This window comes from Nycticebus coucang, chromosome 11 (assembly GCF_027406575.1).
Source record: "Nycticebus coucang isolate mNycCou1 chromosome 11, mNycCou1.pri, whole genome shotgun sequence".
Lineage (NCBI taxonomy): Eukaryota > Metazoa > Chordata > Mammalia > Primates > Lorisidae > Nycticebus > Nycticebus coucang.
The window spans coordinates 111,225,012-111,246,063 of record NC_069790.1 but is presented as its reverse complement, the minus strand read 5'-3'; the positions used below and the strand labels follow the sequence as shown (position 1 = coordinate 111,246,063).

The 21,052-nt window shown below is 47.2% G+C and overlaps 1 protein-coding gene across 2 annotated transcripts; it reads right to left on the bottom strand.

Moving 5' to 3' along the window:
* Positions 1-340: 340 nt before the first annotated feature.
* Positions 341-16,629, bottom strand: RAB19 (RAB19, member RAS oncogene family). Of its 2 annotated transcripts, none has more exons than XM_053609603.1 (4): positions 16,476-16,629; positions 12,585-12,808; positions 9,984-10,167; positions 341-1,090 (listed from the first exon to the last, which is right to left on the bottom strand). In XM_053609603.1, exons 2-4 carry the CDS (start codon positions 12,783-12,785, stop codon positions 822-824), a joined length of 654 nt encoding a protein of 217 aa, XP_053465578.1. In that variant the 5' UTR covers positions 12,786-12,808; positions 16,476-16,629; the 3' UTR covers positions 341-821. The 2 variants fall into 2 exon arrangements, with proteins under 2 accessions (XP_053465578.1, XP_053465579.1); XM_053609604.1 differs by having other exon boundaries at positions 9,984-10,161.
* Between the last annotated feature and the right edge of the window lie 4,423 nt (positions 16,630-21,052).

Genomic DNA, 21,052 nt, shown 5'->3' with positions numbered 1-21,052 from the left:
ACTCAGAGGCTGAGGCAGAAGGATCACTTGAGCCCAGGGATTCAAGGTTTTATAGTGAGCTACGATTACAACACTACCTGGGTGAGAGAGCAAGAGCCTATTCTCCCACCCACCCCCCAACAAGAAGGAAAGAAAGAATGAGAGAAGGAAAGAAAGGAAGAAAGAAAGAAGGAAGGGAGGAAGGAAAAGAAAAAGATTGTAGGCATCACTCATATTCCCAGGAGGGTGACCAAATCAGCCCCATTCCATCTTCACCAGATGGTTCCCGACCATTTGGCAAGATAGCACTTCTAATGTTTATGATAGCACTTCCAAAAGCTTTGCTCCCCGAAGTGAAGATTTCAGGCGTGAAGGTTGGGAACAAAGTGAAAACGTGCTGACTTATCATTGCAGGCTTTTGTCTCATCCTCCTACCTGTGCTTTTTTCAAACTGCTCCAGAATGTTCCAAACATTCTCCCCAGCTCTCGATATTCCTCCTCCCTTCTTTCCATCACTACCCCCATCGAACAGGAAGCAAAATTCAGTAGAAAGCAGTGAAAGTGTTGGGGAGACAGAGGAGCAAGGGGAGAAGAGCACGTGTGGTCCTCCCACGCCACGTCTGCAGTCTTGGTTTCATCTAGAATCAAGGAAAATGATGGCATCCCCTTCCCTCAGAGTCAGTGACTATGATTTGTGGTATGAACCAAGGTGAAGGTGCTGCATATCCAGGCTGGAAGGATTTGGGACACGGAAGTGAGACCACACTTGGGTCTGAAGCACAACCCTAGAGACAGGAGGCCCTTTGACCTCCGTGGTGAGCCAGCTGGCCGGGCCAGCATGTTCAGCAGGAGCAGTGGGTCTTCTCACTTGGACCCTGGGCCATCAGAACTGGGCTGGAGTCCAGGGGGAGGCTGCCCAGGGCGCCCTCGCCCAACAGGTGCAGGCTGTTGCGGGCGATCAGCTCCCTGGCCATGAGCACGAAGACTTCATCTATGTTCCTGGACTCCTTGGCAGATGTCTCCAAAACAGCTAGGAGGCCATATTTCTCAGCCAGTGTGCAGGCATCCTCAAACAGGACATGCCGCTTTTCCCAGAGATCAGATTTGTTCCCTGGAAGTAACAGATAAGCAGACACCACATTGAGTAACCTCTTCTAGTTATTTCAAAACGAACTTTAAAAAGAGTATTTTAGTTGAGCGATAGACATACACACATCCATTCACAAATAGCAATGGGGAGGGGAGAGATTTCCTGAAAATGAAACTAGTGGTGAATGGAAATGGAACCACTCTCTTCATTTACTGTTCTGGAAAATCTTTAAGAACTTTGAGGAATGGGCCAGGTGTGTGTGTGTGTGTGTTATTGTCTGGAACAGCGGAACCCTGGCATTCTTTGCAGGAACCATCATTCTTCCCTTCAGAGTTTGTTAAGGTGTAGGAGTGTCTCTCTCAGTTTCCCCTCTTGCTCCTGCCTCAGGCTCCTAAGTAGCTGGGACTATAGGGGTGCACCACCACACCTGGCTAATTTTTCTAGTTTTTGTAGAAAATAGACCAGTTCTTGCTCAGGCTGTTTCTGAACTCCTGCCCACAAGCAGTCGTCCTGCCTTGGCCTCCCAGAAGGCTAGACTTACAGGTGTGAGCCACCATGCCCAGCTTGCTCTTCTTCTTCTTCTTTTTTGATTGTTTCAGATTAATTGAAGGTATAAAGAATTAGGTTACAATGATTACATTTGTTAGGTAAAGTCCCTCTTTTTTTTTTTCTTTGCAGTTTTTGGCTGGGGCTAAATTTGAACCTGCATGTGGGGCCGGCGCCCTACCCCTTTGAGCCACAGGTACCACCTGGTAAAGTCCCTCTTATAATTGTGTCCTGCCCCCAGGAGGTGTGCCATACACCCCACCGTGTACCCATTCTCTCCTCCCCTCTCTCTGCTCCCTCATTGCCCTGCCCTCCCACCTCGAATTGATTTGAGTTTTTATCTCATGTGGGTGTATATTAGATGCTCTACTGGCTTCATGTTAGAATTGAGTACATTGGCTCGGCACCTGTGGCTTAAGTGGCTAAGGCACCAGCCACATACACCTGAGCTGGCGGGTACAAATCCAGCCCAGGCCCACCAAACAACAATGACGGCTGCAACCAAAAACTAGCTAGGCGTTGTGGCGGGTGCCTGTAGTTCCAGCTACTTGGGAAGTGGAGGCAGGAGAATCGCTTGAGCCCAGGAGTTGGAGGTTGCTGTGAGCTGTGATGCCACAGCACTCTACCCAGGGCGACAGCTTGAAGCTCTGTCTCAGAAAAAAAAAAAAAAAATGTAAACTCTCCTCTTTTTTTTTTTTTTTGTAGAGACAGAGTCTCACTTTATGGCCCTCGGTAGAGTGCTGTGGCCTCACACAGGTCACAGCAACCTCCAACTCCTGGGCTTAAGCGATTCTCTTGCCTCGGCCTCCCGAGTAGCTGGGACTACAGGTGCCCGCCACAACACCCGGCTATTTTTTTTTGGTTGCAGTTTGGCCGGGGCCGGGTTTGAACCCGCCACCCTCGGTATATGGGGCCGGTGCCCTACTCACTGAGCCACAGGCGCTGCCCTTTTGCATGATTTTTTTGGCCAGGGCTGGGTTTGAACCCACCACCTCCAGCATATGGGGCCGGTGCCCTACCCCTTTGAGCCACAGGCACCACCCAAGTCTCCTCTTTTTTAGTGGCTGAATAGTATTCCATGGTATACATATACCACAGCTTGTTAATCCATTCCTGGGTTGGTGGACATTTAGGCTGTTTCCACATTCTGGCAATTGTAAATTGAGCTGTGATAAAGAGTCTAGTGCAAATGTCCTTATGATAAAAGGATTTTTTTTCCTTATGGGTAGATTCCTAGTAATGGGATTGCAGGATCAAATGGGAGTTCTAATTTGAGTTTTTTGAAGATTCTTCATACTTCTTTCCAATGAGGCTGTATGAGTTTGCAGTCCCATCAGCAGTGTAAAAGTGTTCCCTTCTTTCACATCCACGCCAGTATCTGCAGCTTTGAGACTTTGTGAGGTGGGCCATTCTCACTGGAGTTAGGTGATATCTCAGGGTGGATATATCAGGGTGGTTCTGATTTGCATTTCCCTGACAATCAGGGACACTGAGCATTTTTTCAGATGTTTGTTACTCATTCATCTTGTCTTTCTTCATCAGAGGAGGTTCTGTTCATGTCTCTTGCCCAGTGATACATGGGATTGTTGGGGCTTTTTTTTTTTTGTGGTTTTTGGCCGGGGCTGGGTTTGAACCCACCACCTCCGGCATATGGGACTGGGCGCCCTACTCCTTGAGCCACAGGCGCCACCCTGTTGGGCTTTTTTTGTTGATTAATTTAAGCTCTCTATAGATTCTAGTTATAAACCCTTTGTCACATGGATACCCTGCAAATATCTTTTCCCATTCTGAAGGTTGTCTTTTGCTTTACTTGTTGCATCCTTAGCTGTGCAGAAGCTTTTCAACTTAATTAAGTCCTATTTATTAATTTTTGTTGTTGCAATTGCCACTGACATCTTTTCTTTTTTTTTTTTAGAGACAGAGTTTCACTTTGTTGCCCTCAGTACAGTGTCGTGGCATCATAGCTCACAGCAACCTCCAGCTCTTAGGCTTAGGCAATTCTCTTGCCTCAGCTTCCCAAGTAGCTGGGACTACAGGTGCCCGCCACAATGACCAGCTATTTTTTTGTTGCAGTTTGGCTGGGGCAGGTTCAAACCCACCACCCTCGGTATATGAGGCCGGCGCCCTACTCACTGAGCCACAGGCACCACATTCTTTTTTTTTTTTTTTTTGAGACAGAGTCTTAAGCTGTCTCCCTGGGTAGAGTGCCATGGCCAGCCTCCCAGCTTGTGGTGCTGGGTTACAACAGCCACAGCAAACCATTCGTAGGGCTGGTGCCTGCCTTCCAGAGAACTACAGGCCAGTTTGTAGCTAGGGAGGGTGAAGCTCAGGGCCAACCTCTGGTTCCAGCAGAAGGGTATGACAGCCCCTTGTGGAGGACTGGACGAGATGAGATTCTGGTCTGCCCCCTGCACCTCTCTCTGGAGTTTTGACACACACACCCTCCCCCCAGCAGATCCACAGGCCTGACTGCTGGGTCCCACCCTGCAGCAGCTGAGCCCAGGGCCTGGAGGGAGGAAAAACAAAGGGCTACCCCACTAAGTGTATGGTGTTGGGTGCCCACAGGCCGCCCCGCCCCAAGGAAGGGTTTCATCATCTTGTTAAGGAGGCAAGAGAGACACAGATTATTAACCAGCTATACAAGAATTTACCAGTCGAAGAAAGACCATGGAATGATATATACTAAGGACAAAGGGAATGGCATGAGTTGTCAGTAGGACAGGGGAAGAGTCCCTATCAGCAATCCCCAAATCTCAAAACCCCCAGATTCCTAAGTTCTGTGGCAATCATTTCACAAAATCTGACCCAAAGTAGCCATTTGTAAAATCCACTTTATATGACTGTCCATATACATGATTGCATAACTGCTAATGTATTTGGTACTGGTCTGGACCCTGCTGAGGGCATTGCAGAGCATGGAAATGCATGTCTCTAAACTCTGACAAACCCTGAACTCAGAAATATCTGGCTCCCCTAAGGGTTCTGGCTGAGAGACTGTGGCAGACCTGAGTGGGAGTTTAAGTGAAAGGTTTGGCTGAGATCCTACAGCATGAGTATCAGATGCTAAAGAGAGTTATGAGACAGAACATCCAGCATAACCAGCCAAAAGAAGGTGGCTCCTCAAGCCCTTCCTCTGGGGGGGGTGTGTGGTATAACGGAGCTCAGGGATCAGGGCAGAGCAGAGGGGAGTGAGAGAAAGGTAGGAAGCCAGCAGCCACCCCCAGGAAGAAAGCAGGGCTTGGTCACTAAGTGCTTTATCAGCTGTGTTTAGGAAGTTGTGCGTTTTCTTGAGGACAATGGGGAAAAATTATTTTTTAATTTCTGGTATTATATCAGAGATGGGATCTTAAACTCCGGGCCACACCACAGCCTCTGGAGTAGCTAGGACTGCAGGCAGAAGCCACCCCACTCTGGCATCAGGGAGGATTTTAAACAGGGACTCAAAGTAGCTGGGCCTCCCGAGAGCAGCTGGAGGAGGAAGAGCGGCACACGTCAACTCGTGTGGTGCTGAAGTGGCTGCAGGGACAGGTTAAACTTTTGAGACAGAAAGAGACACTTATACAAAGAAATACGGAGTCAGAATGGGGAAAACACAAGAGAAGCAGGGACGCTTCATGAGGCAACAGCACTGTTAACTTTTCTGGGTTCAGGTGAGGAGCCACCGATGGGAAACAGAAGGGCCTCAGCACTCAGATTACCTTTAGGGCATTTCCAGAACCAATCAAGAAGTGGGGCAGGGTGTAAATACCAGGGGACACTGTGAGATTCCTGGAAGCCCTGCAGGGTGCTGGCATTCATTAGTGTCAGCTCCCCCAGAGTAATTAGTAACTGAAGGAGGAGGATGGGGTTGGGGCTGGGCTGGGGAGAAGGTGCTGCTGCCTGGGAAGACAGTTCAGAGGGAGCTCCCCATGGCCTAGAGGCCTGAGGAAGGGCTGCCTCCCTCCCACAGTGTTCCCAGAGGATGGGCAGGAATCTAACAGAAGGGCAGACCCAGCCCCCACTCCTGGGGAAACCTCATGTGTCATAGAGCTGCTTTTTTCCCTCAGTGACCTATTCTGCTCCTTTCCTCCACTGGAGGTTGCCAGTGGCCCTGCCTGCCCATGCAGCACCCGCTGTATGTTACAGCAGAGCCCCTCTCATCTTTGCTCTACCAGGAAATAACAGTTTCCTTTTATCAAGTTCTTAGCACTGTGCGTGGTTTATGTACGTTATCTCTTTTCAACTCAATGATACCTTTATTATTATTTTTTTGTGTGTGGTTTTTGGCCGGGGCTAGGTTTGAACCCGCCACCTCCGGCATATGGGACCGGTGCCCTACTCCTTGAGCCACAGGCGCCGCCCTCAATGATACCTTTAAACGGGCACTAGAATACCAGTTTAACAGTTGAGGAAGCAGAAATTTAGAGGGTATGTAAGGAGCCCAGGTTCAGAAAGGAAGGACAGAGAGAGATTTGAACCCAAATCTGACTCCAAAGTCCAGGCGCATAGACAGAGACACGGCCTCAATCAGAGCTTCAGCAGGCCCCGGCTGCCTGTCTGAGCCTCACCAGCTACGGGAAAATATTGGAAAGGAGCAGAACTCACCATAGACTCTGGGACCAGGCAACATGGCTCAGATCTAGCCTCATCTGTCTGTAAGTAACGGGGCCAAGTTACTTGGCTGGATACTTAACCTTCAGATGCCTCAGTTTCCTCATCTGGGAAATGGAGACAGTGGCCTCTATCTGTTAGGATTGTGGTGAGGACTAAATGAAATAACCCAGGAGAATACTTAGAATAGAGTGGAACATACCAAGCGTTCAGTGGGTGTTGCCTGATACTAGTACCTCCTCAGCCCCATGCTACCCTGGCACATTGCAGGGCGCCCTGCTAGACAGAGAGCAGTAGCTGGGAATAAGGGTGCTAGCAACCCCAGTGAGCTTTTTCTCAGTGCCTTGCAAAAGTGTTGACAAGGAAATAGGGACTCATGTTTTTTCTTTTTTTTTAATTGAGACAGTCTCACTTTGTCACCTTAGTAGAGTGCTGTGGCATCATAGCTCACAGCAACCTCAAACTCTTGGGTTCAAGCGATTCTTTTGCCTCAATCTCCCTAGTAGCTGGGACTACAGGCACCCAGATGAAATAGGGATTCTTTTCAGATGTAGTTTTAATTTTTAGAACTCTGAACTCTGCCACTAGAAGAAGCATCCTTTGTATCAGAAGTCAAATCACAGAAGTTACTGGCCCCAAAGGTGGCCTTTGGATGAGAAAAAGAGCGGAGGGATCTCATCCCTCCTGGGAGAGATGAGGGTGCCCTCCCTGTGGACAACCCGTCTCTACGGAATCCCCCTTCTTCCAGGTTTCTTATGGTGGGAGAAGATACAGCCCCTCTGAGAAAAGGAGGAAACCAAATTTGAGGGGCATTTATTTTGGCAGAAGACTGTGGCTTTTGATCTCATGCAGCAGAAATGACTTTTTTTTTTTTTAGACAGAGTCTCAAGCTGTCGCCCTGGGTAAAGTGTCATGGCATCACAGCTCTTAGCAACCTCAGACTCCTCAGCCTCCCAAGTAGCTCGGAATATAGGCGCTCGCCACAACACCAAGCTGTTTTTTGGCCTGGGCTGGATTTGAACCTGCCAGCTCCAGTGTTTGTGGCTGGAGCCCTAGCCACCTGAGCTACAGGCGCTGAGCCAAGCAGAAATTACTTTTTTTTTTTTTTTCATTTTACCATAGGTACTGCCCCAGAAATGACTTTTGATTATTAAGTTAGGAGAAGCAGAATGAGTTATGAAGAACCATTCTCTTCAAGTCTGTGCCTAAGATAGGGGCAGAATAGACATTAAAACAGCAAAAACTAAAGGAAAAGAATGGTTCTAAAAGAACACATCCTTTGTGGAATCACAATAGTATAAGTAAATCTGCTAGATGTGCCAATGACCTCTGCTAGGGGAACAGGCAATCTGCAGCTGGGCTTTGCATCCTGTGGCTGTCTCCTCTCTTGGGGTCCAGCTCTTGGCCCAGGGTGGGCTCATTACAGGGCAGCCCATTTTTAGTCTGGCCAGCAGTCTGGGCCATGTTCTTCCAAGCAAAGAAGGAAGGGGCCATTGGATTCCCTCCTTGAGGAATGTGAGCTGATGGATACTGAGAGAATGAGGGGCTTTGCATCAGGAACAGGCGAGGGATGATGCTTGGAGAGAATCTACTCGAGACCATTCAGGTGTGAGAGTGTGTGACAGGCCCAAATTATCCCATGCACAAGCAACAGTTGAGTTAGGGAAACATGCATGGTGAGGGACAAGGAAGCTGGTTTACAGAGCCACAGGGAGGGTGGGCCCAAAGCCTGGCCAAGAGCCAGATCAGAACCCTTAAGCCCTTGCTTTAGGCGGGCCTGGCCTCTGCTGCAGTTCCGCTCTGGTCAGGACTTGGTGGTTTTGCTTGTTCTAGGTCCCATGGACTTGCACTTTTGCCACATGTCCCCTATTATTTGAAGAACCTAGATGAGTCAGTTTCTTCAAACAAACAAGACCCTCTAGAAACAAATCTTCCTCTTTATTAAGCACTTCCTGTTGCTAGGTGCCTCTAAGCACTTTATATACATTATCTCATTAAATCTTTACAACAACCTATAGATCTTACAGATGAGAAAGTATCAGTCCCATCTTACAGATGAGAAAACCAAGGCTCAGAGGGTAACTCACTGCAGAGCTAAGATATCCTTGTCAATTCCTAGATTATCTGTGAGACATGGCATTGTTCAGCTATTTCTCAGTCCCAGGGAAGCTGTCCAGACCTGTGATATACAGACTTTTACTTGCATGTGAATTGCTCTATGGTCCTGTTAGAAGAATCTGATTCAGCAGGTCTGGGATAGGGCCTTTTACTTGTACTTTTAACATACTCCAAAGTGATGAAATGTTGCCAGACTTGGAGTAGCAAGAGCCTTAACCAACTTGTCAAAATCAAGCAGCTGCTTGGTAAACAGTAGTGTATTTATGGCTCGGTGCTTATAGCTCAGTGGCTAGGGCGCCAGACACATAACATTGGAGCGGGTGGGTTTGAACCCAGCCCACGTCTGCCAAACAACAACTACAACCTAAAAATAGCTGGGTGTTGGGTTGCGCCTGTGGCTCAAAGGAGTAGGGTGCTGGCTCCATATGCCAGAGGTGCCAGGTTCAAACCCAGCACTGGCCCAAAACTACAAAAAATAAAAAATAAAAATAAAAATAGCTGAGCGTTGCATTGGGGGCCTATAGTCCTAGCTACTCGGGAGGCTGAGGCAAGAGAATCACTTAAGCCCAAAAGTTTGAGGTTGCTGTGAGCTGTGATGTGGTCATGTCATTCTACCAAGGGTGACATAGTGAAACTCTGTTTCAAAACAGGGCGGCGCCTGTGGCTCAGTGAGCAGGGCGCCGGCCCCATATACCGAGGGTGGCGGGTTCAAACCCAGCCCCGGCCAAACTGCAACAACAACAACAAAAAAAGCTAGGCTTTGTGGCGGGCATCTGTAGTCCCAGCTGCTCACCTAAGCCCAGGAGTTGGAGGTTGCTATGAGCTGTGTGACGCCACGGCACTCTACCAAGGGCAATAAAGTGAAAACTCTGTCTCTACAAAAAAACAACAAAAAAAAACAGTAATGTATTTATGAGGCAGGAAAGCTAGCCCTGTTTGTAAAACTAAAATTACTGAGAAGTGACAGAAATATTATGCCTTTCTAAATGTACAATAGGAACACTCGTGTTTCAAGCTGTTTATTTACTTGGTGCGGTTGAAATCTCTGTTAATTTTGATGTTAGTTTGTTGTTAATATTTGCTTAGGCTCTTTTTTTTTTTTTTGCAGTTTTTGGCTGGGGCTGGGTTTGAACCCACCACCTGCAGCATGTGGGGCCTGTGCCCTACTCTTTTGAGCCACAGGTGCCGCCCCTGCTTAGGCTCTTTACACTTAATGTGGTCATTCAACGATGGAACCAGTCATGTTTGTACGAGTGGCTTTCCAGGGATTGGGAGCCACTGACTTTTCTTTTCTTTTTTTTGAGACAGACTCTGTTGCCCAGGCTAGAGTGCCATGGTGTTATATCTCACAGCAACCTCAAACTCTTGGACTCAAGTAATCCTCCTGCATCTCAGCCTCCTGAGTAGCTGGGACTATAATGGTGCCTGCCACAACACCCAGCTAATTTTTCTAATGTTAGTAGAGACAGGGTCTCATTTTTGCTCAGTCTGGTCTCACACTCCTGAACTCAAGGAAACCTCCCACCTCAGCCTCCCAGAGAGCTAGGATTATAAGCGTGAGCCACTGCACAGAGCCCACTGCTTGCACTTTTCTGTGTTCTGCTGCCATGGAAAGTGTCAACAGGGAGGGGTACAATTAAACACTTTGAGAATGCCTTACCAATCAGCATAATGACCAAGTTAGCTGCTCCATATTTTTCTATCTCGTGAATCCAATGAGGGACAGACTCAAACGTGGACAGCCGGGTGAGGTCGTAGGCGATGATGGCCGCATGTGCACTGCGGTAGTAGCTTTGGGTGATGGTGCGGAAGCGCTCCTGGCCAGCTGTGTCCCACACCTGCATCTGGAGGACAGGAAAGAGAGCCACATCGGGAGTTCCCATGTGATGGGAACTTTCTGGGGTCTGATTCCTAGATATTCAGACTCAGGAGATGTGGACGGGGCCTGTGAATGGATTCTTTCAGTTTCTCCCAGGGTGAGCTGGGCATGCTTTCTGGTTTGGGAACCACCACTGAAGAAGACCTTCTCTTGGAGAGGTGGACCTTTTTTATCCTGGGGTCTGTGTTTTTTCGACTGTTCACCTCAATCATCCCTTGTGTGAGATTTTGGGGTTCATCTTTTGAGCTCACCTATTGATAGGAAAACCAGCAAAAGTTAAAGCATTGGCTAAAGTGTTTTGATTTTCAAGGGCCACTCAAGGTGTTTGTGTTTAGGAATATCCTCATAATAACACCTTCCAAATAACTATCCCAAGCATAGCATCCATTTATATACCCTTCAGCATTGAGGGGACCAACTTCTTCCTTCTCTCATACTATTTATATAAAATTTATTTATTATTTATTTTATTATTATTATCATCATTATTTTTAGAGATGGAGCCTCACTCTGTCACTCTTGGTAGAGTGCCGTGGCGTCACAGCTCACAGCAACCTCCACCAGCACTTGGGCTTAGGTGATTCTCTTGCCTCAGCCTCCCAAGTAACTGAGACTACAAGCACCCACAACAACCTACCTCCCAAGTAGCTGGGAATATAGGCACCCAACACAACGCCTGGCTATTTTTTGTTGCAGTTTGGCTGGGGCTGGGTTCAAACCCGCCACCCTTGGTATATGGGACCAGTGCCCTGCTCACTGAGCCACAGGCGCCACCCATAGAATTTATTTTTTAAAGCAAATTTGTAAACATACACAAAAGTAGAGAGAATAGAAAAATAAGGGTGGCGCCTGTGGCTCAGTGAGTAGGGCGCCGGCCCCATATGCCAAGGGTGGCAGGTTCAAACCCAGCCCCGGCCAAACTGCAACAAAAAAATAGCTGGGTGTTGTGGCGGGCGCCTGTAGTCCCAGCTGCTTGGGAGGCTGAGGCAAGAGAATCTTGTAAGCCCAAGAGTTAGAGGTTGCTGTGAGCCGTGTGATGTCATGGCACTCTACCCAAGGGTGGTACAGTGAGACTCTGTCTCTACAAAAAAAAAAAAGAAAAATGAACCTTTAGGGCGGTGCCTGTGGCTCAGTGAGTAGGGTGCCGGCCCCAGATACGGAGGTGGTGGATTCAAACCCAGCCCTGATGAAAAACTGCAAAAAAAAAAAAAGAACCTTCATACACTCAGATTTAATCATTAGTGAGATGTTTGCTACTTGCTTCATCTAGTTCTTTCTGCTGATTTCTTTGAGATATTATCTTAAAGAAAATCCTAGACTTCATGTCATTTTATCTGTACTCACATCAATACACATCCCTACATAAACACACATTTCCTTCCTTCCTTCCTTTCCTCCCTCCCCCCCCTTTCTTTCTTTCTTTGTCTCACTTTGTCACCCTTGGTAGAGTATTGTGGCATCATAGCTCACAGAAACCTCAAAATCCTGGGCTTAAGCAATTCTCTTGCCTCAGCCTCCAAAGTAGCTGGAACTACAGGTGTCCGTCACAATGCTGGGCTATTTTTTAGAAACCAGATCTCACTGTAGCTCAGGCTGGTGTCAAACCTGTGAGCTCAGGCAATCTACCTGCCTCGGCCTCCCAAGTGCTGAGATTACAGGCATGAGCCACCATGCCTGGCCTATTTTGACTTTGTTTATGGTATCTTTTTTTTGAGACAGAGTCTCACTGTGTCTCCCTCAGTATAGTGCCATAGCGTCACAGCTCATAGCAACCTCAAACTCTTGGGGTTAAGTGATTCTCTTGTTTCAGTCTCCCAAGTAGCTGGGACTACAGGCACCCACCACAACGCCTGGCTTTTTTTTTTTTTTTTTTGTAGTTGTCATTGTTGTTTGGCAGGCCCAGGCTGGGTTTGAATCTGCCAGCTCCAGTGTATGTGGCTGGCACCCTAGTTGCTGAGCTACAGATGTCAAGCCTGTTTATGGTATCTTTTTTTTTTTTTTTTTGCAGTTTTTGGCCAGGGCTGTGTTTGAACCAACCACCTCTGGCATATGGGACTGGCGCCTTACTCCTTTGATCCACAAGCACCACCCGGTATCTTTTGAATATATAGAAAATTTGACCCTTATATGGTTACATAGAAATGTATAAATAAATTTGACCTGTAAGATTTAGCAATATTTCCCATTATGGCTTTTGGGATTATGTTATATCTTACTTAAGAGGTGGATTTCCCCATTCCATGATGACAAAAATAAATATCCCCATGTTTTCTTCTGGCTCTTTCATGATTCCTTCCATGTATCTTTTATCACTCAGACACATGTTCTGGCACTGGAAACTCTGGCTGAAAGAGATGGAACCAGCCCCAATGCCCCTCTGACCTTCACTTTCTTGCCGTCAATCTCAAGGGAGCGCACAGTGAAGTCCACCCCAATTGTATTCTGCTGTGTCTCGGTGTAGACCCCAGACTTGAAATGCTGTACCACACACGTCTTCCCCACGTTGGAATCCCCAATGAGGATAATCTTGAACAAATAGTCGAAGTTCTCATCAGCTGCCCTGGCTGAGCTGGAGAACTGCATGGCTCTTCCCTCCTAGAAAAGACCTAGAAAGAGACGAAGGAATTCAGCTTCTCTTGAGTGAAAACCTACCAGCCACCAGGCACTGGGGGCCCACAGAAGACAAGACACAGCACTAACACCCTCCTAGGAGAAGATGCTATTGACTGGTCAGGCACAGGAGAGTTGTCCCCACAGGGCAACTGGGTGTGTGTTCGTATTACTTTAGAGGGACCTACAGATTGAAGAGGTTTTATTGCTATTCTCTGGTGGGCCCAGTAGACAGTCAACGCCATCGGATAAAAGCACTAATGACACCCTAGTCCTTGAGATGAGGTGCCCCATGCTCCAGCGGAGTGCCCAGAGTGCAGGAGGGTGGCGGAGGAGATGCCCCCCACAGTGACTCAGCTGCCATTGGAGGACCTGCCTGTTCATGTTGGGGGGAGACTGCTAACACCTAGGAGACTTACTGCCTAGGCAACAGCAATAAGGACCAGTAAGATTTGACTGGTAAGTTGTTTGGGAGTGATGTGGCATTTTTTTTTTTTTTTGTGGTTTTTTTTTTGTCCGGGGCTGGGTTTGAACCCGCCACCTCCGGCATATGGGACCGGCGCCCTACCTGCTGAGCCACAGGTGCTGCCCGATGTGGCATTTTTTTTTTAGTCAGAGTCTCATTTTGCTGCCCTCAGAAGAGTGCCGTGGCATCACACAGCTCACAGCAACCTCCAACTCTTGGGCTTCAGCAATTCTCTTGCCTCAGCCTCCTGAGTAGCGGGGACTACAGGTGCCTGCCACAACGCCCAGCTATTTTTTGTTGCAATTCTCATTGCTGTTTTAGCTGACCGGGGTGGGGTTCGAACCTGCCACCCTTGGTATATGGGGCCAGTGCCTTACCCACTGAGCCACAGGTGCCGCCTGATGTGGCATTTTTATTCTGGTTGGCATCTAATTTGTTCCTGGACAGGAAATTAGGATTTTGAGAAGAGTCAAAATTAAAACTATAGGCTGAGTACAGTGGCTCACGCTTGTAATCCTAGCACTCTGGGAGGCCAAGGTGGGTGGATTGCCTGAGCAGGTTTGAGACTTGCCAGAGCCAGAGCAAGACCCTGTCTCTAAAAGTAGCCAGGTATTGGGTGGCGCCTGTGGTTCAGTGAGTAGGGCGCCAGCCCCATATGCCGAGGGTGGCGGGTTCAAACCCAGCCCTGGCCAAACTGCAACAACAAAAAAAAATAGCCGGGTGTTGTGGTGGGCGCCTGTAGTCCCAGCTGCTCAGGAGGCTGAGGTAAGAGAATCGCGTAAGCCCAAGAGTTAGAGGTTGCTGTGAGCTGTGTGACGCCACGACACTCTACCCGAGGGCGGTACAGTGAGACTCTGTCTCTACAAAAAAAAAAAAAAAAAAAAGCCAGGTATTGTGGCAGGTGCCTGAGTCCCTACTTGGGAGGCTGAGACAGGAGAATACTTGAACCCAAGAGTTTGAGGTTGCTGTGAGCTGTGATGCCACAGCATTCTGTTGAGGGCGACAAAATTGAGACTCTGTCTCAAAAAAACAAAAAGGGTTGAAGACCAGTCTGAACAGCTTCTCAGGAGGCAGAGGCACGAGGATTGTGCAAGCCTAAGAGTTTGAGGTTGCTGTGAGGGCACCAGGGCACAGAGTGAGATCCTGTCTTTAAAAAATAAATAAAATAAAAAGGAAAGAAAGAAAAAGAAAAGAAAAAAATTCAAATTAAATAAAGAAAAAAATTAAAATGTTATGAGAGCTGGCTACAGTGGGAGGCCAAAGGAGGAGGATTGCTGGAGCCTAGGAAGTCAACACGAGCTAGGGCAACATAGTGAGACCCCCCCCCCACTCACACATAAAAAAAGAGAGTTATGGCATATTTTGCTACAGGTTGGAAATAACTTTAATGTTTCTTATGACAATGTTTCCCAAACTAATGGATTATCAATTTTCTGGAGAGATCATTAAAACTAGACATTTGTGGCTGGCCGGTCATGGTGGCTCATGCCTGTAATCCCAGCACTCTGGGAGGCCAAAGCAGGTGGATTGCTTGAGCTCAGGAGTTTAAGACCAGCCTGAGCCAGAGTGAGACCCATCTCTCCTAAAAAATAAATAAATAAATAAATAAATATAGAAAAACAGAGGCAAGAGGATCACTTGAGCCCAAGAACTTGAGGTTGCTGTGAATTATAATGCCGTGGCACTATAGTCAGGTCGCCAGAGTGCGACTCTGTCTCAAAAATAAATAAATAAATCCAGGGATGGCGCCTGTGGCTCAGTGAGTAGGGTGCCAGCCCCATATGCCGAGGGTGGTGGGTTCAAACCCAGCCCCGGCCAAACTGCAATTAAAAAATAAATAAATAAATAAATAAATCCTAAAAAAAAAGCTAAACAAAAAATATACATTCACGAAGCCCACCTCAGATGCATTGTTTCAAAAAAACAAAAAAAATTTTTTTTAATTACAAAGATTAAAAACAAAACAAAATCTCCTCTCTCTCTCTCTTTCCCCCCACCCCCCGGGTGATCCTGATGACAAACAACGTTTGGAAAACAATAACACAATCCCTCACCTGAAACTTTATTCCCATCATTAGCAGCCCTGCTTACATATCTACTGATGCTTAAATATCGTTGATCACAAGGAACTCACTACTTCCTGAAATAATGCCACTTTGTACTGAGAAGCTCTCACTTCTGTGGGGTTGACACCTGCCCCCGTGGGGTTCGCATCTGTCTGAGTGCCATCCTCACTCTACCAGCACATGTCAAATTCCGATTCCACATGACAGCCAGTCAGATATGTGGGAGCAGCAAGACGAATGTTCCCAGGCACAATATCGTGTTCTTCACATAGTATTGTTCAGGTCTCCTCATCAAATAGCTCCTGTAAGTATTATAACTGAAACCTTATCCATTTGACAATTAAATGTGACATGCCTCAAATTGCTCCTGTGCTATGATGGCCTTCTTCATTCCCCTTTGTTTCTTTCTAAAGTCATGGAAAAGGGCACATCTGCATCATCACACAAAGTAAAATGCACACAAATATCCAATCTGCAAGTGAAAACCCAGGGGTTTAGAGGCAGAAAAAAAAAAAATTAAAAACCCAGGGCTTTAAAGGGATAAGGAAGGGGGTGGCGCCTGTGGCTCAGTGGGTAGGGCACCGGCCCCACATACAGAGGGTGGAAGATTCAAACCCAGCCCCGGCCAAACTGCAATAAAAAATAGCCGGGCATTGTGGCGGGCGCCTGTAGTCCCAGCCAGTCGGGAGGCTGAGGCAAGAGAATCGCCTAAGCCCAGGAGTTGGAGGATGCTGTGAGCTGTGACACCACCGCACTCTACTGAGGGTGAAAAAGTGAGATTCTGTCTCTAAATCAAAAAAAGGATGAGGAAGGATTCCATACCTCTTTTGGATACTTCTGGAATCACCTTTGGCTAAATGACCCAGCAGATGAGAGACACAATCAAAACTTTTTTTCCTCTCTGACTTTTCATAAAGACAGCCATTCCACTTCCGGTGTCTTATCCCCGTAACCTTATTTCCCTGTCTTCCCTGCACACATTGCCCCTCCCCTATAGAATTCCACGAAAGAAGTCCCCTTTAACTCAGCCCTGCCAGGAGAAACAAGCAGTGTCCACCCGGACGACGCCCCTCCATCCCCCATCCGGGGCCTTCCTGGTCCACCTGTTGCTCACGGGTCTTGCTCTCTCACCTCTGCCAGCAAGCCGGTAATGCTTTCTATGTCTCCTGGCTTTCCTTTTCAGCCCTCAGAGCCCCTTCTTCCTCCTGCCTCGCTGCGTGGTGGGAAGTGTAGTTCTGGCCCCAGGTGTCAGGTTTGCGGCCTGAGAAAGTGAAAGGAAGGCGCCTCCCCTGAGCGTGGAGCAGCCACAGGGTTCACAGCGCCAGGTGAGGCGCTGGCCGGCTCTCCCACCCAGCATCGGTCAGCCCAGCGAGAGCCCAAACAAAAGGGAACAGCCAGTTAACTCAACCAATACCAACCGACGTTAAGTTGCCTCTGTTCCTTTCTGCTATTTACTTTCTCTTGTGCATCCTTCACTAAATTTTTCCTGGTGTCCCTTGTTTGGGCTGAAGCTTGTTAGCTGAGAGGATGTCAACTTAAAAGGAAGATAGAGATCTGGGAATTGAGTAATTTAATTGTTTGGCAGTTTTGAGTAACTCTTTTTGAAGAGTCACGGAAAGAAAGGAAGTGATGCAAAGAGAAGGGAAAAACAAAACAAAAACCCCCAGCCCGACTAAAATAACTTCGAAGGTGTAAGAGAAGAAACAGCTGACTAAACCTTCTGTTTTCCTCCAAAACACTGCCATACAAGGCAGGTTAATTTCTACGTCTGAGGACACCTAGGGGTTATCAGTCCCTGATGCTGGCCGTGGAAACAAAGCTGAGGGGAATTTTCCTCATTATTTTTCTGCCACAAACTCTACAACAGCACCTCCTTCTCTTTTTTTTTTTTTTTTTTTGTGGTTTTTGGCCAGGGCTGGGTTTGAACCCGCCACCTCTGGCATATGGGACCCGCGCCCTACTCCTTGAGCCACAGGCGCCACCAGCACCTCCTTCTCAACGCCTATCACAGGGACTAGATTTTCTCCACCAGGGCAGGATGTGATGTGTAGGGCAGGTAAGCGACATTATAGGCACAAATAAACAAAATAGAAACAGAAACATCCTGATTGATAAAATATTTAGATTGGTATAGTGTTTTCAAACTGTAAGCTGAGACTGATGAAGGAGTCATGAAATCAGTTTTAGTGGGTTGCAACCAGCATTTTTACAAGAAACAAGAAGAAATGAAAAAAAAATCAGAATGTGTCTCATGTAATAACAGAAGCATGTTGTGCTGGGGTGATGTGAAATGTATTTCTTTTCTTTTTGGGGGGGGCAAGGGACAGAGTTTCACCGTCACCCTTGATAGAGTGCTGTGGTGTCACAGCTCACAGCAACCTCCAACTCCTGGGCTTAGGTGATTCTCTTGCCTCAGCCTCCCGAGTAGCTGGGACTACAGGCGCCCACCACAATGCCTAGCTATTTTTTGTTACAGTTTGGCTGGGGCCAAGTTCAAACCCGCCACCCTTGGTATATGGGGCCAGCATCCTACCCACTGAGCCACAGGCACCACCCGTGAAATGTGTTTCTTACTGTGGTTTGGGTCCAAAAGTTTGAGAAGCCTTGAAAGAGAGGAAAAGTTAGTTACTATTCAAGAATATTGTTTCTATGATTTCTTCAGATGACCTTTAAAATATTTGTCTTACCCAAAATTCCATTTACACATTAATCATCAATAACCTGTCTTTTGGGAAAGATAAACTTTATTCGAGCAGGTAGAGTAAGAAAACAAAAGTTACTATTAGATGCTGCAGCAGGCTGTCACTTTGAGAGCCACCATCAGATGCCTGTGACTTAGAAATGAATGTAGGTCAAGTTCCACCCCAAATGTGTGAACAGGGCAGGAAATCAAACCTCTTAGGTATCAGTGTCATGAGGTTAGGTGTACAAATGTTTCTTTTCTTCTGATAATGGTTACTGTTAAAAAAAAGAAAAAGTCAGCTAACTCAGGCCTAGCACCTGAAAGTGTTTAGCAGTAGAAAGCAGGTGTTAAGATGTCCAGATGCTTATGGAGGTCCAGGAGATTGAGACTGTGCCTCTCCCCACCTAACCCTCTCTAGTAAGTCACTCTAAGTACATAGAGCACAGATTGGGCTTTCGAGAAGAAGGCATTCGTAACCTGAGTGGTGATGACACAGGTTATAGAGATAAACACATATAGGCACACATATACATGTATGTACACGTAATTGGTCCCTTTTGCAGTTCTTTTTTTTTTTTTTTGAGACAGAGTCTCAAGCTGTCATCCTGGGTAGAGTGCCATGGTATCACCACTCACAGCAACCTCCAACTCCTGGGCTTAAGCTATTCTCTTGCCTCAGTCTCCCAAGTAGCTGGGACCACAGGCACCCGCCACAACGCACAGCTATTGTTTGGTTGCAGCCGTCATTGTTGTTTGGTGGGGCCGGGCTGGATTTGAACCCGCCAGCTCAGGCGTTATGTGGCTGGCACCTTAGCAGTTTGAGCCACAGGCGCCGAGCCTGCAGTTCTTTTTTTTTTTTTTTTTTTGTGCATGAGACAGAGTCTCACTTTGTTACCCTGGGGTTGAGTGCCATAGTGTCACAGCTCACAGCAACCTCAGACTCCTAGGCTCAAATGATCCTCTGCCTCAGCCTCCCGAGTAGCTAGGACTACAGGTGTCCGCCATGACACCTGGCTATGCAGTTCCTCATGTTTCAAGTTCCCAGGCCAGTAAGTTTTGGTGACCAGAACTTTGTACTATTCTGTTTCACTGATCCCTTCCCTTTTGAGTCATTTTTCAGAAACAGTGGACCCTCCTTTTAATAACAGGATAACTGTAAGTCCTTACACTACCCAATTGTTCAGAAAAGTTAAGATAAGTGGCATTCCACTGCAAATATACCCCAGGGACCCACTGAGCAACCTATTCCCCACAATCTGCATGGGTACAAGACTTGAAAGGATGATCGATATTAATGCCTTGTTCATTATACTACTAAAATATCCACCCTGGGAGAGGCTTATCTGCCGTTTTTTGATACTACACATGTGCCAGTATGATTTCTCACAGTGCTTGTGTGTCCTACACCCCACTCCAAACGTGGAACGATATGTGCTCACTTCATCCAGATTCATTTCAACTCTAGAAAAACCCTTGACCCTATCAATTGGGGAGGTGGATTTTAGGCAATTTTCTGCCTTCCAGTTGACATCCTTTGAAATAAATATCCTTTTTCCCTTGGTGTCTCAGCAATTGGCTTTCGGTGTGGCAAATGACTGAGTCCAGGGAAAAACCTCCTTTGTGGGTTTGTTAAATTACACACACACACACGTTGCACTATATATGTATTTTTACCATCAAGTATACAATTCCCTGTTGTGTAACCAACACTGCCATTATCTCCAGAACGTTTCCATCATCACAACCTGAAACTCTATACAAGTTAATTCCATTAAACTTGCCATTTTCCCTTCCCATCATTCTGGTACCCATCATTCTATTTTCTGTGTCTATGATTTGTCTATTCTAAGTACCGCATATAAGTGGAATTATATAGAATTTGTCTTTTCTTTTTTTTTCTGAGACAGAGCCTCAAGCTGTCACCTTGGGTAGAGTGCTGCGGCAGCACAGCTCATAGCAACCTCCAACTCCTGGGCTCACGCGAGTCTCCTGCCTTCCCCTCCCAAGTAGCAGGGACTACAGGCACCGGCCACAACGCCTGGCTAATTTTTGGTTGCAGCCGTCATTGTTGTTTGGCTGGCTGGGCTGGATTCGAACCCACCAGCTCAAGTGTATGTAGCTGGCACCTTAGCCACTTGAGCCACAGGCACCGAGCCTAGTATTTGTCTTTTCATATCTGAGTTATTTCATATTTCACTTAGCATAATGTTTTCAAGGTTCATATTGTAGCATGAATGTTGTAGTCTCACTCTGTCACCCTGGGTAGAGTGCTGTGGTGTCATCATAGCTCATAGCAACCTCAAATTCTTGGGCTCAACTGCTCTTGCCTCAGCCTCCTGAGTAGACGGAACTACAGGTATGCACCACAATGCCAGACTAGTTTTTCCTATTTTAGTAAATGCCAGTCTTGCTCTTGCTCAGGCTAGTCTGTAACTCTTGATCTCAAGCCAGCCACCAACCTTGACCTCCCAGAGTGCTAGGATTACAGGTGTGAACCACTGTGCCTGGCCAATTTACCTCTTTTTCTTTTTTCTTTTTTTTTGTAGAGACAGAGTCTCACTGTACCGCCCTCGGGTAGAGTCCCGTGGCGTCACACGGCTCACAGCAACCTCCAACTCATGGGCTTAAGCGATTCTCTTGCCTCAGCCTCCCGAGTAGCTGGGACTACAGGTGCCCGCCACAACGCCCGGCTATTTTTTGGTTGCAGTATTGGCCGGGGCTGAGGTTTGAACCCGCCACCCTCAGCATATGGGGCCGGCGCCCTACTCACTGAGCCACAGGCACCGCCCAATTTACCTCTTTTTCAAGGCTAAAATATTCCACAATATTTATTTATTTTTGTAGAGACAGAGTCTCACTTTATGGCCCTTGGTAGAGTGCCATGGCATCACACAGCTCACAGCAACCTCCAACTCCTGGGCTTAAGCGATTCTCTTGCCTCAGCCTCCCAAGTAGCTGGGACTACAGGCACCTGCCACAGCGCCCAGCTATTTTTTGGTTGCAGTTTGGCCGGGCAGGGTTTGAA